The following is a 19,914-nucleotide window of genomic DNA, read 5'->3' on the forward strand; positions in this document are numbered from 1 at the left end:
TACTTGTGTCCTTGAGACCACGTGTCCAAGTGCTGACCACTAGGCCACCGTCTCCCTTTATTCAATATTGTTGGGCTGTTCTTCAGATTTTAATAATAGCCTACATGACCCTTCTTGCAGTGATTCTTCTTGCTTCTCCTTTGCTAGGTGATCTTGGTGAGAATGTACACACAAATAAACATGACATGTTTGTGAAAAATAGAAGAGGACAGAGAGGATATTTTCTTCACAGTAGTATTGTATTATAAGGAACTATAATAATACCTCTGGCTGTGTTGGTGTCCTAGAAGGTGCACTTATTACCTAAAAATGTGAACATTCTCTAATCATGCTTTTTAATAATCTGATCCACTTGTGATGTTGGACTTTTGTTCATGTCAGCTGTGGGTGGGTTGTTGTACCAGTCAGGTGGGTTGTAATACCAAGAGGGGGCTGTCTTGAGTATTGCTGGCTGCTTGCTGTACCACTCAGGCTCCTCATTCTGCCAGGTGGAAATCTGTGGAGGATGTAGCAACTCAAGGTATCGTTCCTCAGTTCACTTCATAAAAGTATTTTACATGGCCGTAGACTTAAGGAGGCCAGAATTTCAGAATTTGGGTGAAAATTTTATTTTTCTATGTTTTGGGAGTCATAGAAAACACATGGTTTCCTTAACTGAATAATGTAACTTTTATATTATTTTTTTTCCAAAATCTAAAGGGAAAATAAGGGTTAGTTTGGAGAAATTTAAAGGGGCAGCAGTTGAGTTTACAGAACCCCAGGGCCTCAATTCAGGGGACTCTCCACAATTAGTAAGTACTTTTTAGCAATAATCATATTGAGTAAAATTAAGTTATTATGTTAGATACATATATATATAGTGTTTACAGGAATGTAGATATTTATTTTGGTTTGTAATGTCATTTTCCAGACAATGATTACCATAAAAAAACATCAAAAAAGTAAATTTTCAGTGCTATCTTTACAAGGGTACTGTACTGTACAGTATAGTATTATGCAACTTTGTATTTTGTATGTGTACTGTAGATATACAGTACCTGTCACAGACAATATATCAGTGTACAATTTCAAGAAAAGGGACATCCACTTCCTGTTAATTCTTAGTTTCTCCATTTCACACCACACTCTTGATGTGCTGCACCACCAGAAGGAACTGAACATTCACCTCAAGAAAGAGGAAGGTGGAGGGAATTGATAGAGATGATAGTTACAATGCAGGAGGTCATAAACAACTGCTAAGTGGGAGCATTGATACAGATCTTTAACAGCTTGTATCTGAAAATCATCTTCACTACATATTCAAACTGCATCTCCTCCCAAGGTTATAAACCAGTTTTAATTCTGATTGTTTTCCAAGAAAGCAAAACCTATAACGCAAAGAACTGTGGTTGAGAAATAGCAATATGTGTGATAAAAAAAAAAAAAAAAAGTAATATGCGTGAAGAATGGAAAAAAATTAAGCAGTTGCTTGTGTATTTTGAAAAATATGCCAAAAATTTTCTAATGCTTGAAGAAAAAATACTTGACCAGAGTTGTTTAGTATATGCCAGAAAATTAAATGTTAAAAGGAAAAATTTGTAATGGAAAGCATGAAAATTTAGTTCCAGTTTTTCTTATTAGAAAATTCCGACATTAAAAAAATCATAAAAAAAAAAACTGTGCCAGCAAACTTAACAAAAACTGGGGGAAATAATACACGTATGGCCACCCAACCTCTGTAAAAGTTATACGCACATTGGACTAAAATTGTTTGGGAAGGATTCTGGGAAGGATTTTTGGGCTGAATTTTAAACTCTCTCTCTCTCTCTCTCTCTCTCTCTCTCTCTCTCTCTCTCTCTCTCTCTCTCTCTCTCTCTCTCTCTCTCTCTCTCTCTCTCTCTCTCTTTCTCTCTCTCTCTGTTTAAGATATTCTCTGCAAGGTCTCCTTATGGTGCTTTAGATGTGGTGAAGCAGAAATTAGAGGGAAATGTGTGTTGTAAAATGTCATTATTCAAACTATGATAGTATCTTGCATCATTTTCTTCCAGATTTTTGGGTTTAAGAAATGAATCCCGAATTAAAGTACTGAATTACCAAAAAATGCATTGTTTGGATATCAGTTTGTGCCTTATTCTTAAATAACATAAAAAACATTGTTCATTGAAACACGTTTAATTCAAGAAAGCCGACGTGGATTACCACATCTACTTCTGTAAGCTACCTCGAAGGAGAGGCTGGCTTATCAAGCATACTTGGAAGCTTGGGTCCCATAGTTTTATTCGCTAAGTGGCCAGGTGATCAAAGAAAATAATTATAGTCGTGTGAAGGCAACTCGGTACTTTTCTGTAGCCCAAGTAAGGCATATAGGAAAGGAAGGATAGATCAATTTATTTATTAACTGTGGCGTAACAGTAAATCAGTCACACAATAATCAGTTAATTCACCAATCCATCCGCCGGCGATGAATCAGGCTTCTAGTTTATGCATATAGGTAATGCTGTACCTACTGGCTAGTATGCGCAGTACGGCACACTGAACCACACGGCAAGACTTCATATGGAAAGTAATGTTTCTCTTTTATTTTCGTTCTTCACAAATTCTAAAAGATAACAAGGAATATAGAACGCTGCACTATCCTTGTGTCACCACAAAATTTACTGAAAAAAACGTCCTGTATTCAATGACGAGAGATGTTAGGTCGCTAAATTCTTGCTGGTGAGGATAGGAATTTCTCTTGTAGCAATGTAATTTTCACTTGGTATCAGTTTGACCTCCTTAAGAGAGGGATTAAGAATTCTGATGGCCCTGTGGAGAGAGGATAGTGAAAAATCCTTGCAACACCTGTGTGGCTTCAAGCATTGACGAACGCGAATCGCCATTGTCATATTTCTTGTATTGTGTTTTATAATCTCATAGTTGATGGTTATGTGCTCTTTGCAAAGAAATCCACTGGAAGATGAAGTGCATAACCAGAGAGAGAGAGAGAGAGAGAGAGAGAGAAAGACAGAGAGAGAGAATGTTAATTCTACGAATCAGGAGGAGGAACCAAATCCTACACGATAGTTCTTTTACCTGGTGAGAGGCTGGTGCCGGGGGCAGGATAGCATCATGTAATGCAGGGGAGGGATGATCATAGTTGGGGTTATTCTGTACTTCAGGGTTACAAGATTTGGGAACGCAGTCTTTTATGGTCTCGTCGAAAGAGAAGCCTTCCTTACACACTCCTAGGATCTGCTGGAACTTGGGCTCGCATCCTGCCACATTTGCGAAGCAGCTGTAATTGTATGTTGTACATCAATAGACCAGTTTGAACTCAAGTGCTATGTATTTGGATTTGACTGCTGTCGTCGTCTTCGCACAAGTGCATTACAATTTGATTGGATTTTTATTTTTACTTATTTATTTATTTATTTATTTTTACAACGGTGATGACAATACTTACTAGTAGAAGTAGTTACAGTCGTGGAACATCGAAAATACCCCTTCCTTATTGCATAAATCATACAAGATCCTTATATTCCTCACAATGATGGAGTTTGAAGGGACCGTTATCATATTCCGTTGAGGGGACTGCGCACCGCTATCTCTGACACCAAGAACTGCGAAGAAAGAAATAACAGGAAAAAATGGAGGCGTGGACAGATCACTATCTGGATCACGCATTCAGGAGCATATGAAGCATCTGTTATACCTGTGGCTGTATCCTGAGTAAATAACAGCAAAAAATAGTGCCCTTACCCTTCCCCTGCTTTGTGAGAGCATGAAGGGTTAGCGATGCCAGTACAAGGCTTACCAAAGGCCCAGGGACGCTCATCCAGACTAAGAACGCTGCTATCCACGCCGGCCACCTGCCTCATGCCTTGCCTCTTGCCTGTCGGGCCCGGAGGGAACACCGTGCCCCCCGTGGTCCCGTCATGAACCGCTGACTCCGCGCTTGCCATCACCACCATCACCACCAACACTGCCGCGGACCTTTGCCACATCTGGTGGGAAGTCTTTTTTTTTTTTTTTTTTTTTTTTTTTTTTGGCGGGAGGGGGTTGTTAGTGTGTTTGGTTTCTCGCTTGGTGTCATGGGTTTTGCATGTCAGCAGCTGAACATAGTATATTCTCTCTCTCTCTCTCTCTCTCTCTCTCTCTCTCTCTCTCTCTCTCTCTCTCTCTCTCTCTCTCTCTCTCTCTCTCTCTCTCTCTCTCTCTCTCTCCAGACTGCACAACTTTCATTATGTTCGCTGGCTGAGTAATTTGTAGTGTTGGCACCGAATTAACGTGATCTCGCCGCTTGTTTACCTGTGCCATGCGTGGGGCGGCGGGAGACACCTGGTCTGGACGACTCTCGGCTCGCTACTACTCTCCACTGCTTGCACTTGGACAGGTTCTGAGGTCCACGACTGGGAGCGGCCTGGAGGGATGAAGATGCAGACGTCCCATCCCCCCCCCACCCCCCATTAGTTACCAGATCACAAAAGGAAAACATCTTCCCTTCCTTTCTTCTCTCTCTGTCTTTCTCTTCCTATGCTATTTTTTTCGTTTTTTTTTCTTATTCTTTTCAGACCACCACGTTTTCCCTCTGTTTTATATATCTCCATTATTTGAATCTCTCTCTCTCTCTCTCTCTCTCTCTCTCTCTCTCTCTCTCTCTCTCTCTCTCTCTCTCTCTCTCTCTCTCTCTCCAAAGGATAAACATACAGGATGCAACACGATTATTTGTGAATATTGCCAGAGGTGAAAGTACAGTTAATCTGGTCGAAAATGTTCTATGCCCATATGCATTGTAAGGCATTGTTTAGCCTTGTTGTGAAATTCAAGTGTAGCCTGGCGATAGATACGACAACCGGGATTGACAGATAGCATGGATGTGTACACCTGGATGTCCGTTAGTGAAACTGTGAATTATCCAATCATTATTTCTACAAGATTTGTAGGTTTATCGTGATGGCAACGAATATGTATTTACCGATAATCATTACACAATGACAGTATGGATGTAATAAACAGCAAATTAAATAATATACTGCGTAGCACCATGCATTGCCTGCCCAGGGGAAGGGGAAGGAATGAGACAAGCAGCAAATCAGCTCATTGCTAGTCAATTACACGCAGTTTCGCTCTGAGACTGTGACAATGAATACGTTCATATTGGGTGGCCTGGTGACAGAAACAACGGTCTGGCCAGGTGGGTAACCTTGGTGGAGAATTATGTAATACAGTCTGAACGCATTCAGTGTTACAGTCTTGGAGGGAAACTGCGTGTGACTGACTAAGAATGAGCTGATTTGCTGCTGGCCTCATTCCTTCCCCTTCCCCGCCTGGACAGGCAATGCATGGTGCTACTCAGTCTATTATTTTATTTGTCGTTTATTACATTCATACTATCATTGTGTAATGTTTATCACTAAATCACCTGTTCGTTGCCATCACAGTAAACTTCCAAATCTTGTAGAAATTATGATTGAATAATTCACAATTTCACTAAAGAACATACAGGTCTACGCATTCCCCCTTGGATACCCGCCTAGCCCGGCCGTTGTATCTGTCGCCAGGCCACTCTTGAATTTCACACCATGACTAAACAACGTCTCAAAATGTATAAGTGTATTTTCACTTGTAGCAAAATCAGCAGAAACTCGTGTTACACCCTGTATAAATTCCTTACTAAAAGACAATCACTTCCTGCTAGTAAGAGGTATCCCTTCACGTGAAATAATTTTTGCACGTGTTATGACAGGGATGTAGGGATGTTTCCTCTGGCAGTCATGGCTGGCAGTGGCAGCTAAGTTGAACAAGTTTAGCTTCACGGGGAAGGGACGAGATAGGGTCGGCGTCCGGAGGTCGGTGGCCCTGACGGCGCGTACCACGTTCTCCCCTTCATTGTCATGCTCAAGGTCAGGTGGATTCGCAGATCAAGACGGATGTCGCGAATCGTACAGTCGTGAGGCTAGGAGGTGCAGTGGTCTACATATGCTCAGTTCACCATAATCTCTCAGCCTGCTTTGCGGAAATGGGAACTAGAACTTTTCACGACTAAAAGAGGGGGTAGTATGCTTTTCGTGACCCCAATCGATTAATGATAGTAAGATGACAGAGATGTGAGGCTCCATAGTTATACAGGATACTGCTGCGGCAGCTTGTTTTCAGCTCCACTCGCCTGGCTGTTGTACAAGAGCGAAGGCGATATTGCCGTTGCCGCGATGTTCCTTGTACAGGCCGATGACTAATTTTTGAGAGGGGGAAAAAAAAGGAAAAAATTAAAAATTACTTTTAGACATCTATAATATTAGTGCTCTTTTCCTGTCAAGATAATTCATATTTTTTTGCCCATAAATTAATACATTCTTAGCTAACAATTTGATGAGCTCCATTCTTACAGTAAGTTGCTTCCCTGCTAAACAGTGAATAGTGTTCATGTTCTCGTATCTTACCCACAACATAAGCGTCTTGCAGCGCTTCCACTCGCCTCGAAAGCGCCAAGTTAAAAGAACCGTACTCCCGGCAAGGCGAGGGCGGAGTCCCTTGTGAAACACACACACACACACACACACACTCACACACACACACACCTGTTTGCGGATAGCGCTTGGTGATTGTAATCAGAACCCAAAATATGTCAAGGAACCATGAGTCATCAACTTTGTGTAAGCCGATAAGAGGCCGTGAAACGAACAGTGAATGGTGATGGGACTTTTTTTTTTTTTTTTAATCAGAGCTAAAAATATGCGAAGGAACCATGAATCATCAACTTTGAATAAAATCTATCAGCGACCATGAAACCAACAATGAATGGTGTTTGGAGGAGTTTCTCTGGCACTTATGTCACCATGTTGTAGAAGCATACGGTAAAAAAAAAAATACGTTTATACTATATGGAAAGGTGATTAAGAGTGGAAATTTATTAGATAAGTGAATAGCAGTAGTATCAGGACATTCAAGACTGACCAAAATCACTTGGGTCAAGACATGTAGTGAAATCGCACACTTGTGACGCCAGGAGGCACAGGTGACTGGACTGTCTCCGCTAGAAACACAACGAGTTATAACTTGTGGCAAAAAAAGAAAATAAAATAAACTTCTTCGCTTTGAACCCACGCAAGGGTGAATTTAACCCACCTTCATGTTAATGAACAGCTTTTTACTAGGTCGAGCAAACAGTCGCATATTCCTACATTCACTTGTGTGTGGGTTATTAGACCTAAGCTCCCGCCTGCACGTCAAGGTGTTGTCCTGGTGCTCTCTAGCGCAGAGGTTCTCAACCTTTTGCAAGCTGGGCCCCCAACAAAGCTGGTTCAATTATGTTGGGCCTCCTCCTCCCCCCTTGCGCCACTCACTGAACCCCCTTCCCAACTATGCTACCATAAATAAATAGAATCAGATAGATAAATAGATAGATAGATAGATAGATAGAAAGCCCTTGTTGCACCTCCTTTGTACTAATAGCAGTTAGTCCGTGATTTTCCGTTATATTTTCATCTCCCGTCCTGTGCTTCCCCCTCCCCTGGGAGAGTGTCCGCGCCCCTTCAGGTTAAGAACCACTGCTCTAGCGTAACCAAAACATGAGGGTCACAGCGGTTCAGTGTGACGTAAGGGAGAGAGACGGATAAGTGCCGCGTCATGGTGATGGTGTTTTTTGTGCCAAGGTCTTACTACTTGGCACAAACGCCAGGCATCCATACATGACCATACACCAGTTCGGTAATTTCATTCACCACTGCAAGTATTCATAACTCGCAGCGACGATTCAGATCACTCCTGCTTCAATACAGCGGCCTGCAACAGTACAAGATGATACTGTGGTACAGGAATGTGAGGAAAAAGAGTAAATCCTTTTAACTTTTCTGCGACTCACTAACTGGTAACCTCGCGTCCCAGTCATGGGAGGAGGGCAGGAGGAGGCCAGTCTCGCTGCCGTCACGGTGACTGGTAACAATTTTGAAGACTTCCATGTGGTGCTTACGCTGCTCTGTTTTTCGCACTCGTCTTTCTGTTTCACCTGGTTCAGTTTATTATTGGTTCATGCATGACTTTTTTCACACTACACATTTCACAAGATACATATAATATTTAGTGTCATTGATAATATGGTAACTATCACTAGTAGGATTTTCTCTCTCTCTCTCTCTCTCTCTCTCTCTCTCTCTCTCTCTCTCTCTCTCTCTCTCATTGTTACATTATCATTACAAATCACAAGAAACACCATTAAAATATCCAGATAAACGATAACTTTCCACTACCACGGTCCTTCTTTGTTAACATTCATGGCACCATAAACATTTATTTCCATGGGAAATATCATGGGGATATCATAGCCTGGTATAAGTTTACATAACAGTTTTAAAAGACAACACTCACAACAAAAGGAATCGTCAAATATCTAGTAAAGTTTATTTTTTGATAAGTAACAATACCTAGGATTGCTTAAAATAAGAGTACACTTGTCATTAGCAGGAAAAGGGTTAAATGTATGAGTTTTAAAGACGAAATGCTCAGCAATATCGTGACCACGGCTCTTTTCATTGACGCAGCAGAGACAGTCTTGCTTCACTAGTGAGGGGAACGTTATAAGTAAGGGAATGAAGTGAAGGTTAGCTCCAAGCCTGGTGCTGTGCTCCTGCCCTTCCTCGCCGGCGCGTCACCTACGGCAGGCTGTGTGCTGGTGCCACTCAAGCCTCATTCCATGCAGTCCTGACAGCATTCATCACTTTTGTTATAATAATATTCAAGTCAGAAGTCACATGGAGCTACCAGAGTTACAAGCCGTGAAGACATGACACGCATCAGGGTCGTCTCTGTATATCTAAGGCTGTGTGTGTGTGTGTGTGTGTGTGTGTCGAACAGCGAGGCATAAGAGCAAAAGAACAAGAAAATGAGGGAAGCTGCAAGAAGCCATCAGGCCTACACGTGGCAATCCCTGTATGAATCATACCTACCTTTTTCCACCTATCATCCCCATCCATAAATCTGTCTAATCTTCTCTTAAAGCTTCCTAATGACTTAGCACTAACAACATGATTACTGAGTCCGTTCCATTCATCTACCAATCTATTTGAGAACCAGTTTCTTCCTATCTCTTTTTTTAAACCTAAATTTTTCAAGCTTAAACCCGTTATTTCTTGTTCTATTCTAGTTACTGATCATAAAAATCTTGCTTACGTCCCCCTGTTATATCCTTTATACCACTTAAAGACATCTATCAGGTCCCCTCTTAACCTACGTCTCTCTCAAGAATGCAAATTTAACAGCTTCAATCTCGCTTCGTAAGGAATACTCCTCATCCCCTGTATCCTTTTAGTCATTCTTCTTTGTACCGATTCTAATAGACCTATATCCTTGCTGCAATATGGGTACCAGAACTCCACAGCGTAGTCTAGATGAGGTCTGACCAAATATAACTTTAATATTACTTCGGGGCCTCTACTTTTAACACTCCTAAAAATGAAAGGGACTATTTCCTCCGTGTTGGGAACCGGTCACTTGTACCAGTACGCCTTTGAAGTCCTTTGCTCGAGCTGTGGTTACTGAGGTTTTTTGAGGAGGAACGCAGGAAGTTTGTGTTGATGAGAAACGTAGCACAGGTAACACAGGTTAGTGAAAAGGAGCATGGTAATTTGGGATTAATGAGGACAGACATAACACAATGAACTCAAGTTAAAGAGGAGGAATTATGGACATTTGCATATTTGATATTATGGTACTCTGTCTACCTACACCATCAAGAGTTGACGCCTGAAGTGAGAAACGCAGCGTCAAGAGTGTGGAGTGGCCGATCACCCAAGTGTGAGGAAGAACGGGTCACGGTCTGCGGAAAACATTTTTGAACAGTGAGGCGCAGGTTCACTCACTGACTGGCCTCAGCACCAGCATCACGCCGTCCTGAGGAATTATCAGGCCATTACCTGACAACAAGGTTAATTTATCGTGGCCTGGCGCCAATTCTAGCTCCGCCTGCAGCAGCAGCTTGGTCAGCGCCACCTTGGCTTCCATGAGAGCAAATCGCATGGCTGGAAACACCAAAAAGAAAGACATTACTTCTTGGTGTCCCACAGAACCTAAGTGACACAAGGTAAACTTATCTTGGCCACCTAAGCAGGTCAGTCATTCCTGAAGCATCCTCACCTATGCAATTCCTTGGACCCATTCCGAAGGGCATGTGAGTGAAGGGGATGATGTCAGCCTTGTTCTCGGGCAGGAAGCGATCTGGGATGAAGGCCTCGGGGTCTGGCCAATACTGAGGGTCGTGGTGGAGGCTCCAGATAGGCACCTGCACCAGGTTTCCAGCCTTGATGGTGAGACCGTTGTTGGGTAACCTGTGAAGAGACACAATATGATATCTTTTCACACAAGCCCTACATTTTACTTTACTTTTCTGTATCCTGTGGTTATTTTTTTCACACCCCTCCAGACTTCATCCCTTTGTGTTTTAATCTCTACTACATTAGCTACCGGGGAAAAATCGCCTGCAAACGGCGGCTGATTCACACACAAACCTCAACCTTACATTCTCGCATTCACTTCACAGGCGACTCTTTCAGGCAACTCTTTCCGTCCAGAAATATTCTTTAATATGTTATAAAAAATAGCTTTCCATTAGTGGTAAATTGACAGGGTTTGACAGACTAGGAGATTTAGAAGACTGACCATTGGCAAAACAATGAAGTGTGTCCCTCTGACAATGGCATTCAAGTTGAATGACACACATAAGACCGATGACTCATTTGAGAGGCATCGGATAATCAAGAGGGGCCCAAGCAAGACAGACGAATGTATTGCGATGCTGGAAGTGTTCCAAGAAAATGGAAGTAGCACCTCTAAGCCATCCCGGTCCTGACAGTTGTGTTTTGGCTCAGCCTGCACACTTACGTGTAGGTCTTGGTGCACAAACGTTCCGTGACGAAGGCAGGAGGATACAGTCGAAGAGTCTCTGGAGAAAGAAAAAAATATATACATAGATCTATTCTTGCGTAGCTGTATTCGATCAGTTAATTAGTGGGTCACATTTTTTTTTTATTATTAACTCCTACTTCATTTATGTAACTTCTACCACTCCTATTTCTAAATTCCTGAATCCAACCTCCTTCCTCGTGTGTGTGTGTGTGTGTGTGTGTGTGTGTGTGTGTGTGTGTGTGTGTAGTATTCCATTAGTCCACAATACTAATTCTTAACTCTTAGGTGATGACATACACGATATTAGGCAACATTTCAATTAGTGAATGAAAACAAGTTTGAAATGTGATCACCTTGAAGGCAGGCCTCGAGCAGCTTGGCCTCCATGATGCCTTGGTAGGTGATGCCGCCGTGCTCTTCCACCATTTGCCGCATTTCGTCTCGGAGGCGCTGCTGTTGATCCTTGTTCTTGGCTAGCAGGAAGGAGGAGAAGGACAGCAAGACGGCCGTAGTTTGGTACCCGGCAACGATGAACAGCACGCTCTGGGACACCAGGCACAAATCACTCATTTCTGCAGCGACAACATTAATCCATCAATTTCACCAAGAACTACCCCAAAACGGTTTTCTCGCAAAATCTATTTAGATAAAGACATACTGCTATCGCCATGGCGGCAGATTGTGTATGGGCCTCTGAGGTTTACCTTGCTTGTTGCTGGCTTTTCCTCGTGCCTCCAACAGCAGGTCCAGAAAGTCCCCCCGTCTTTGGCCCGCTTCCCTGAGCGCTATAGTCTGCTTGGCCATATCGATGAAAAAGTCGTTCTCCGGAGGATTTATACTCAAATTCAAAAGCCTGAAGAGCTTCGGTAAGAATCTAAAGAACAAGATTTTGAGGACTGTGTGCGGTGGCGGGTTAAATATAACGTCTGCACAGCGAGTAAATTCATTATTTTCTTCCACAAGAGAGTTACACTCAATGCCAAAGGCGCAAGAGGCAATTGTGTCCATTGTGAATCGGCCAAAGTTTACCTTCATGTCCACGGGCGTGTTTTGTGCGGCCTGTTTCATTGAGAACTTGATAAGAGCATCGGCTTTGTCACACACCAGAGGGAACATGCTTTTGATCTTGCCTGAGGTGAAGGTGGGCGTCATGACAGCCCGCAGGTTCTTCCACTCCGCGCCGTTCTTGAGGGACAACATCTCCGAGACCATTTCGTCTCTTTCGTTGCCGGTCCGCAAATTGAAGTCTCTCAGATCACCAAAATGGTCAAAATCCTTAACTAAAACATTTTTCAACATTTCTGGATCACATATCACCAACACGGGCTTGAAGAAATCGTACATGCCGTACATCATTGACTTATGAAACTTTTTGTAATTCTGAAAAAAAAAAGAATAAAAAAACATCACTATGGGTTACACTTCATAAAATCTTAAACTTTTACCGAAAGATGCACATCGTCTCTCTCTCTCTCTCTCTCTCTCTCTCTCTCTCTCTCTCTCTCTCTCTCTCTCTCTCTCTCTCTCTCTCTCTCTCTGCTGCTGCTGCTGCTTCTGCTGCTGCTGCTGCTGCTGCTACTGCTGCTGCTGCCTAATTTGTGGCATCAAGAAGAAAAAAAAGGCGAACACTAAGATGGTAATAATACTAGGCACAGACAGCGTTGCTTTCGACAGCGCATCGAGTTTCCCTTAATAATTGTTCAGAGCCTCGTCACGTTCTGATCTAACACTGATTCGTATCATGCTATTTTCCCTTCATCAATTTTTTCGTTTACTGCAAACCATAAGATTCACCTGTACATAGAAGTCCAATGCATTCTTGCCAACAAAGTATTCCTTATGGAAGTGTCCGATGAAAGGCAAGCCAGGTGGACAGGACACTCCCCTCGAGGACCAGTAGTTGTGGCGCCACTTGGAGTACGCCCACGCCAGCAACGCCAACGTCGCCAGCAACACCCACGTCTCCACGCCCATCGCGCAGCCACCAAGTCCGCGTTTAGGTAATAAGAAGTCTGACTGAGGAGTAAGAGCGAGGCTTCACCATATCATCTCTCACTCTTTTGTCTCATACTGATAAAGAAATGAGTGATGCAACAGTTCAATATTTTAATTTTTGTTCTATAAGATGGTGTATTATGATTAGCATTCAAAGGGTTAACTTAAATATGTAGCGGCGAGTACGCGTGTTACCCCACAGATGCCTGAAAGACACGGCATCACGGCATTACTTTGTTTTACGTACTTCGTAGCATACCGGACTGTGTGTGTGTGTGTGTGTGTGTGTGTGTGTGTGTGTGTGTGTGTGTGTGTGTGTGTGTGTGTGTTACTGACAAATATTAACATGGCTCTTAACTTTTGATAACAATTACAAATCAGATAACGTATCTGATATGAAGGAGTATGTGCAGGTATATTGGTTGATGTGTATGTTTATGTGCGCAAACCTTTTAGACATTGTTATCAGCTATGTACGAACACTTGCTGTCACTGTCCTGCAACTTATATATATATATATATATATATATATATATATATATATATATATATATATATATATATATATATATATATATATATATATATATATATATATATATATATATATATATATATATATATATATATATATATATATATATATATATATATATACACTGATGACACCACGTCAAACTGTCAAAAACATCACGGAACAACCTTGCAAAGCCAATAACTTTGGAAAGTTGGAAAGTGGTCAAGATAGGATGCTATAGCGTTTAAAAATGCGATCGTGGTCCTGCTGCTTGGCAAACGAAAAAATGAGAGAAAAAGACTCACCTGAATACAAAATATGTATGACCTTATCTCCTTCGTCTGGTCGCGGTCGCTTCTCCTTCACCCTCCCGTCAGGCCTGTGTTCACCAGACTGTCTGGCACTCCGTTGAGACGCGACTCTTTATACGTGATATCTAGCCCTCAGATGATCACAATAGATCCACTATAGCCCAGCTTTCCACTGACAGTGTGTTGTTTCTGAAACCGGACGATAACACACACACACACACACACACACACACACACACACACACACACACACAGTATTTATAACTCTGCTATCGTGAATGTTTGTAGTTTTAATACGTAGAATAGAATTGCCGAATGTATACTAGTTTCAATAACTGCTGGTACATTCAATCTCAGAATTAGGTATGTAGTATGTTTGCTATGTATATTTTTAAAGATAAATATGAAGGAATGTTACATTATTATAAAGTTGACGATAAAAAAAAGAGAAAAGAAAGAAAGAATACGTCCACCTGCAAGACTAATGACAAGAAACTTACGTTTGCGTTATATTAAGGTATAATTTTTTAAGGATTTTCTATCATCTCTTAGAATTATTAGTCTCATCCGCACCAGCGCCTGGCAGCACTCGGCTCCGTGATGAGGGATCTGCCAGCCTTGGGGGAGCCCTTGGGCTTGTAGCGGGGAGGCCTTGGCCTTGTAGAGACGAGACTTTGGGCGTCGTTTTTTTAATGCTGTTGCGTTTTATCCTTTTTTTTTCATTATCATCGTTAGACCATTAGTAGCATAATCGATAGAGGTACTAATTGCAGAGAGAGAGAGAGAGAGAGAGAGAGAGAGAGAGAGAGAGAGAGAGAGAGAGAGAGAGAGAGAGAGAGAGAGAGAGATCTTTTATACACATAATAAAAATTTTTGTGAAATGACTGGCGTAGGGCCAGGGTTGGCACCAGGTGACTTTAGGAGATACATATTAACAGGGGCCATGAGGTTACATCACATCACAAAAGTGTCCCCTCCCGGTCGGGTCTGTGGAACCATCAGGTAATACACGGCGGTGTGTGGGCCCCACGTCTCGTGTGTGGTTTGTTGGTCTTGTCGCCGCAGCTCCACCGTAACATCATCCTGCTCATGCAGTCATAGGAATGAAAGAATGGAGAAGACAGGAAGGGAATGGATGGTAGTGCTGTTGGGACTGTGTAGAGAGACGAATGAAAGGATGATTGAGGCAGTGAAGGAGTTTCTATCAGTGTTGCCAATGAGGAAAATGAAAATATTCAAGGTTGTTTTTGCATAAAACTCCAAGGTTACCTTAAATAATCCAAGGTTTCCAGATTTGCCTCTAATAATCCCCTAATACGAAATAGGTGGAAATAAGTTGTATAATGTCTTACCTCAACGTAGAAAGGAGTGTCTTCAGCTGAGGTTGAAAGTACAATTGCCTGCTCCGTCTTTCTTCATTCGTCTTCGTAACGCCATTCTCATCCTCTGAGTTAGTTTTTTTTTAGATAGCTCCCATTCATAACAAAGCACTTCCTGTGTTGCTATGAATTGTTTTGCTAGGAGCCTGTTTGCTACCGTGCTAGTACTAAGTCTGTTTGCTTGCTTGGTTTTTAATGATATTTACTTGTAGTTGAGAGAACACTTTCTCTACTGATGCTGAAGAATGAGGTAGTGCCATTAAATCAAACATAAACCTTGAGTTTGTCAAATTTGGAATGAGAGAGAGAGAGAGAGAGAGAGAGAGAGAGAGAGAGAGAGAGAGAGAGAGAGAGAGAGAGAGAGAGAGAGAGAAGATGCAGCTGTCTCCCGTCCGGAGCTATCATGTTGCCCGCCCGGAGCCGTCATTCTATCCGGCAAGTCACATTATCGCGCACTTTATGAAAGTCACCAAACTTTTAGTGCTTTATATTTGCTTTAATAATTCATGTACCACTTTCATCTTTTGTAATATTTCACACACAAAAAAACAAACAAAAAAAAAACACTCGTTATATGCTTTCAGATTTAGATTCTCGCCTTTTTTTTTTTTTATGCTGACCATCTTTGTCCGCTGGGTGTACGCAGTGTGTTGGTTTAGTGTTTGATAACTGTGTATGTGTTGAATACTGTCATCATTATATTTCATTTATTCGTACATAAAGGATGCAATATTAAATTTAGATAGGTCATTAAGATTCATGATATTTAAAGATTTAAATAATGGAGGTGTATGTGTAAGATATTTAATATTTGTTATTATCCTGACAGTTGTCTTATGTGGGACGTTAAGATAATAGAGGTGGGAAGGATTTGCACTGGACCAAAAAAGATTACAATAGTTTAGATGTAGTAAATGTGAGCATAGTATAAACTTGAGAATCTCTTATTATGGCTGCCGTATCGATATGTAGTTTTTGATGAGAGAGAGAGAGAGAGAGAGAGAGAGAGAGAGAGAGAGAGAGAGAGAGAGAGAGACTTAACAATCATTCAAACACCCGTTAACTACGGACTAAAAAGAAAAAAAAATCGATATTTTTAATAAAACTCTCAAAACACAATATATAACTTTACTTATACAAGCTAGCAAACATACCAACGCACATACATTAATAGCAATGATAGGAAAAACAAATTACATTACGAGTACATAGCTGCGTATTCTGAAGCGCTTTGCTGTTTCGCCACGACTTTTTTTTTCAAATACCTCAGAGATGATTAGTCGCCTTCTCAAATGCATTTCTCTTATTAATAATATAAAACTCGTGTTAATCTGTCATTAGGACCATAAAAACTTCTTTGAAAACTTGTGCAACTTCATTTAGAGTCTTATCAGTTTAGTGGAGGTGCGTCGCAAAAGTGTTTCAGATTATACATCATCGTCTCGTCTTACAGCCTGTCGTCACTGCTCGGCCCCTTTTACCACCACTAACAGCGAGAGAGAGAGAGAGGGAGGTCGAGGTGTGATTGGTCTCGTGGCGCATCGCTGAAGGTGACGGTGAAGGTAAGAGTTTGGTAATGGAAAAAAAATAAATAAAATATATATATATATATATATATATATATATATATATATATATATATATATATATATATATATATATATATATATATATATATATATATATATATATATATATATATATATATATATATATATATATATATATATATATATATATATATATATATATTATTCAGTGGGTGGAATTAATATATAACTCTTGAGATTGTGACTGATTAGATTCAGTTAGATACGTGAGGATTAGGTTGGGTATGTGTGATTGGACTAGGTTTGCCCAGGTGTGGTGATAAGGTAATATGATTAGGTTGAGTTGATATGACATACCGTGATTCGGTTGATCAAGTGAGAGTGGGTAGGTGTGATTACGTTGAAAAGATGGTGATTACAGCACTGGCCAGGTGACGCAGTTAAGCTTATCAGGTAGGAGATGAATATGCTGAGCAGATAGGATGTTATTTGTATGTCCAGGAGAAAAAAATAAATAAAAAATAAAAAAGTTAGCAGTTCTCGAGTGATTAAGCTGCAAAGGTGATTAGACTGTAGGTAACTTAATTAGGCTTGTCAGATGAGAGATAAGTGTGCTGCAGTTGTTTGCATGTCAAGGTGATTGACGGGTGATTGAACTTACTGAGGTGAGAATTAATGAAGTAAAGCTGAGATTATGTATGAGTACATAAAACCATGTTGGATTGATATGTCTGTGGCGGCAACTTGGTGTTTCCTCTGCTTGTTCGCTGTGGTAAGTGATGATTGGCTTGTCAACTAGGATTGGTCATTACTTTCCTTTATTCATTATGTTTTTTTTGTTTTTTTTGTGTACATTTTTTATTTTTTGTTGTAGATACATGCACTCAAAACACACATACACCTTTAATATTATTACGTTGTATGCCACCCACGCACGCCCATGCATACGTCCACGCCCACGCACACCCACACTCATTCATTCACACCCACGCACTCACACACGTCCACGCACTCAAACACTGGTGACAAAAAAAAAAAAAGGCAACTCGAAAAAAAAAAAAAAATTACACGGAAAAAAAAAAAACTGGTGACACGCAAAAAAAAAAAAAAAACTGGTGACATTCAGAAAACCTGGTCAGGAACCCAAAGGAATGGTCACACACTCTAAAAGATATAATCCCCTCTTACACACACACACACACACACACACACACACACACACACACACTTTTTCAATCTGCGGAAACTTTTCTATTAGTTTTGTTCTATTAAACCAGATTTTTCATATTTTTCCCAGTTCATTTCAAAGTTGGCTTATTTCATTTTTTTTTCTTTATTTGTTATTCATCTGATAGAAAAAAAAAAAAAATTCTTGTAGTTTTATTTCCTCATGTATTTGGCTTCAAAATTCTTTCCCTTATCTAATGTTTTCTTTATATAGTGAGTTTCAAAAAGATGGAATAGATTTAAAATTGTTGTATCACTGGAACCATAAACTATGAATAAAACTAATAAACTTAAAAGGTCCGGGCCAAAGTTTAAAATTGCTTTTTTTTTTTCAAATTGTTTTTATTCATAGGTTGTTCATAAGTGCAGAGATACAGTAATTTAATCGGGTTCATCTTTTAAACTTCTTATATATATATATATATATATATATATATATATATATATATATATATATATATATATATATATATATATATATATATATATATATATATATATATATATATATATATATATATATACACTGTCTTGTCATTGAAATTTGTGATGCCATTCGAATTTCTTCTATCTGGTGTTTTCTTCTATTTTGCATCATACTTCAAATATTTCTTTAAATTATAATAGGGAAGTATTATTAAATGCACATTTCTCAGTTTCATGTATTATACTACTATACTTTTCAAATTTCCTTTCTTGAATGTGACAATATGGAATTTAGACATATTTCATACTAAATCTTGGCACAATTCTCATACTATGTTGTACTTTTCAAACTTCCTCTGTTCTCCTATCATGTTTCTTTTCTAGTCATAGTTTTTTTTAGGGAATCAATCCCCAAACATTTCATACTAAGTATCTCGGCTCATTTCCTATGCCTAACATTCTTTTTAAAGTCATTAATTATCAAACACTACCAAGAATCTCAGCACATACAAGCTTCATGTCTCTAGGAGCTAATGGTCTGTTTTCTTTGCAGGTGTGATGTGTGCTGTCTCCACTCCACCATCCCATGAACAACCCACAATCTCTACACATTACAATCAGGCCTGACATACTTCATTGCAATCAGGGAGTTGAGTTTAATCAGGAAGAATACGAGTGTCACTACCTTCAAGCCTGACAAGAGATGTTAAGTAGTCAGGATGGATAGTACAGCAAGAAAAGGGTACAAGAGTTTTTTATTGCAATCAAGGAAGAGTCAAGTTGCAGTAAGAGTGGTGTAAGTCAAGAATTTTAAGCAGGGAGAATACTGTCAAGGAGTTAACAGCAGGAAGAGTCCCTTCAAGTTGTGGTGGGAATGACAAGCATCTTTCAGGACTTGCAAAGGCAGAAGTCTTCAACACTGGTCTCAGGTTGACACAAGAGTTTTTTGCCACAAGGAAAAGAAATGCCATGTTTATTATTATCCTTTTGTGTATTTATTAAACCTTAACAATGTGATTAAACAAATATATCTTGAACAATAAATATATATATCTTGCACATACTTATGTAATTATACTAATATCTTTTACAAACTGCAAATAAACAAGCTTTCTCATGTAACAATTCATGTCCTCGTGTCAAAAAAAGCCAGAGGACAAGTTTAAGGTGAAACTTGCACATAGAAGCCCCACCCAAGCGACACCGGAGTTGCTCGGACAGGGCTTAAATGTGCAAGTTTTACCTTAAACTTGGCCAGCCTATTTTTGGGCCAATCCTGGCTTTTTTTTGACCTGGGGGGCATGAATTGTTTACCACCAAATATTTATTTTACATGACCACATTTTGTAATTTTATCAAGCTATATATAATTCACATAAGAATAGTCAAATTTATTTTATTTATTGCCAGACACACAACATCCTAGACTACACTGGAGACAGCTGACAGACCTAACTTGCAAGATTTGCACTGAAGCAGGCAACACATCAGGCTGCAGCACCAGGCAGACGACACCCAGCACTGCTTGCAGATTGCCTTCACATCAAACCCTGCAATGAGGCACCAGCCCTGATTGCAGACAGGATGTGTGTGCTGGCAGAGAAGACAAACTCTAGAAAAAAATAAATAAATAAAATAAAATGCAAACCTTACTT

At 40.2% G+C, this 19,914-nt stretch overlaps 3 protein-coding genes and 1 long non-coding RNA gene across 14 annotated transcripts in view; 1 reads left to right on the forward strand and 3 right to left on the reverse strand.

The window, feature by feature from the left end:
• The window catches only part of LOC135100086 (uncharacterized), a 4,831-nt gene extending 363 nt beyond the window's left edge, over positions 1 to 4,468 (reverse strand). Inside the window, exons 1-5 of one of the 4 annotated variants that reach the window (XM_064003006.1) lie at positions 4,267 to 4,425; positions 3,773 to 3,962; positions 3,422 to 3,578; positions 3,052 to 3,253; positions 1 to 496 (exon numbers count right to left, since the gene is read on the reverse strand). The exon at positions 1 to 496 is cut by the window's left edge and continues 363 nt beyond it. In XM_064003006.1, the coding sequence (XP_063859076.1) occupies positions 323 to 496; positions 3,052 to 3,253; positions 3,422 to 3,578; positions 3,773 to 3,962; positions 4,267 to 4,275 (732 nt within the window). In that variant the 5' untranslated portion in view covers positions 4,276 to 4,425 and the 3' untranslated portion in view covers positions 1 to 322. Of the gene's footprint in view, positions 497 to 1,789; positions 2,785 to 3,051; positions 3,254 to 3,421; positions 3,579 to 3,772; positions 3,975 to 4,266 lie in introns of those variants that run through there. The other 3 variants (XM_064003005.1, XM_064003008.1, XM_064003007.1) reach the window with 3 other exon arrangements.
• Positions 4,469 to 8,339: 3,871 nt separating this feature from the next.
• LOC135100085 (cytochrome P450 3A41-like) lies at positions 8,340 to 12,828 on the reverse strand. Its single transcript, XM_064003004.1, has 6 exons — positions 12,649 to 12,828; positions 11,559 to 12,234; positions 11,208 to 11,426; positions 10,831 to 10,891; positions 10,087 to 10,277; positions 8,340 to 9,971 (listed from the first exon to the last, which is right to left on the reverse strand). Exons 1-6 carry the CDS (start codon positions 12,826 to 12,828, stop codon positions 9,805 to 9,807), a joined length of 1,494 nt encoding a protein of 497 aa, XP_063859074.1. The 3' UTR covers positions 8,340 to 9,804.
• On the forward strand, positions 12,718 to 19,911 carry LOC135100089 (uncharacterized). The gene is made up of 4 exons (XR_010268536.1): positions 12,718 to 12,854; positions 16,510 to 16,618; positions 18,813 to 19,188; positions 19,670 to 19,911. It is a non-coding gene; the product is annotated as an uncharacterized LOC135100089 (long non-coding RNA).
• Positions 19,232 to 19,914, reverse strand: part of LOC135100083 (uncharacterized) — a 53,442-nt gene continuing 52,759 nt past the window's right edge. For 3 of the 8 annotated variants that reach the window (XR_010268528.1, XR_010268529.1, XM_064003002.1), the window contains one exon: positions 19,232 to 19,871. Coding sequence is in view for 2 of the 8 variants with exons in the window: in XM_064003002.1 (XP_063859072.1) it covers positions 19,682 to 19,871 (190 nt within the window). In the remaining 6 variants the exon portion in view is untranslated. The remainder of the gene's footprint in view (positions 19,872 to 19,914) is intronic. The other 5 variants (XR_010268527.1, XM_064003003.1, XR_010268526.1 and 2 more) reach the window with 4 other exon arrangements.

Source organism: Scylla paramamosain, chromosome 4, assembly GCF_035594125.1.
Source record: "Scylla paramamosain isolate STU-SP2022 chromosome 4, ASM3559412v1, whole genome shotgun sequence".
NCBI lineage: Eukaryota > Metazoa > Arthropoda > Malacostraca > Decapoda > Portunidae > Scylla > Scylla paramamosain.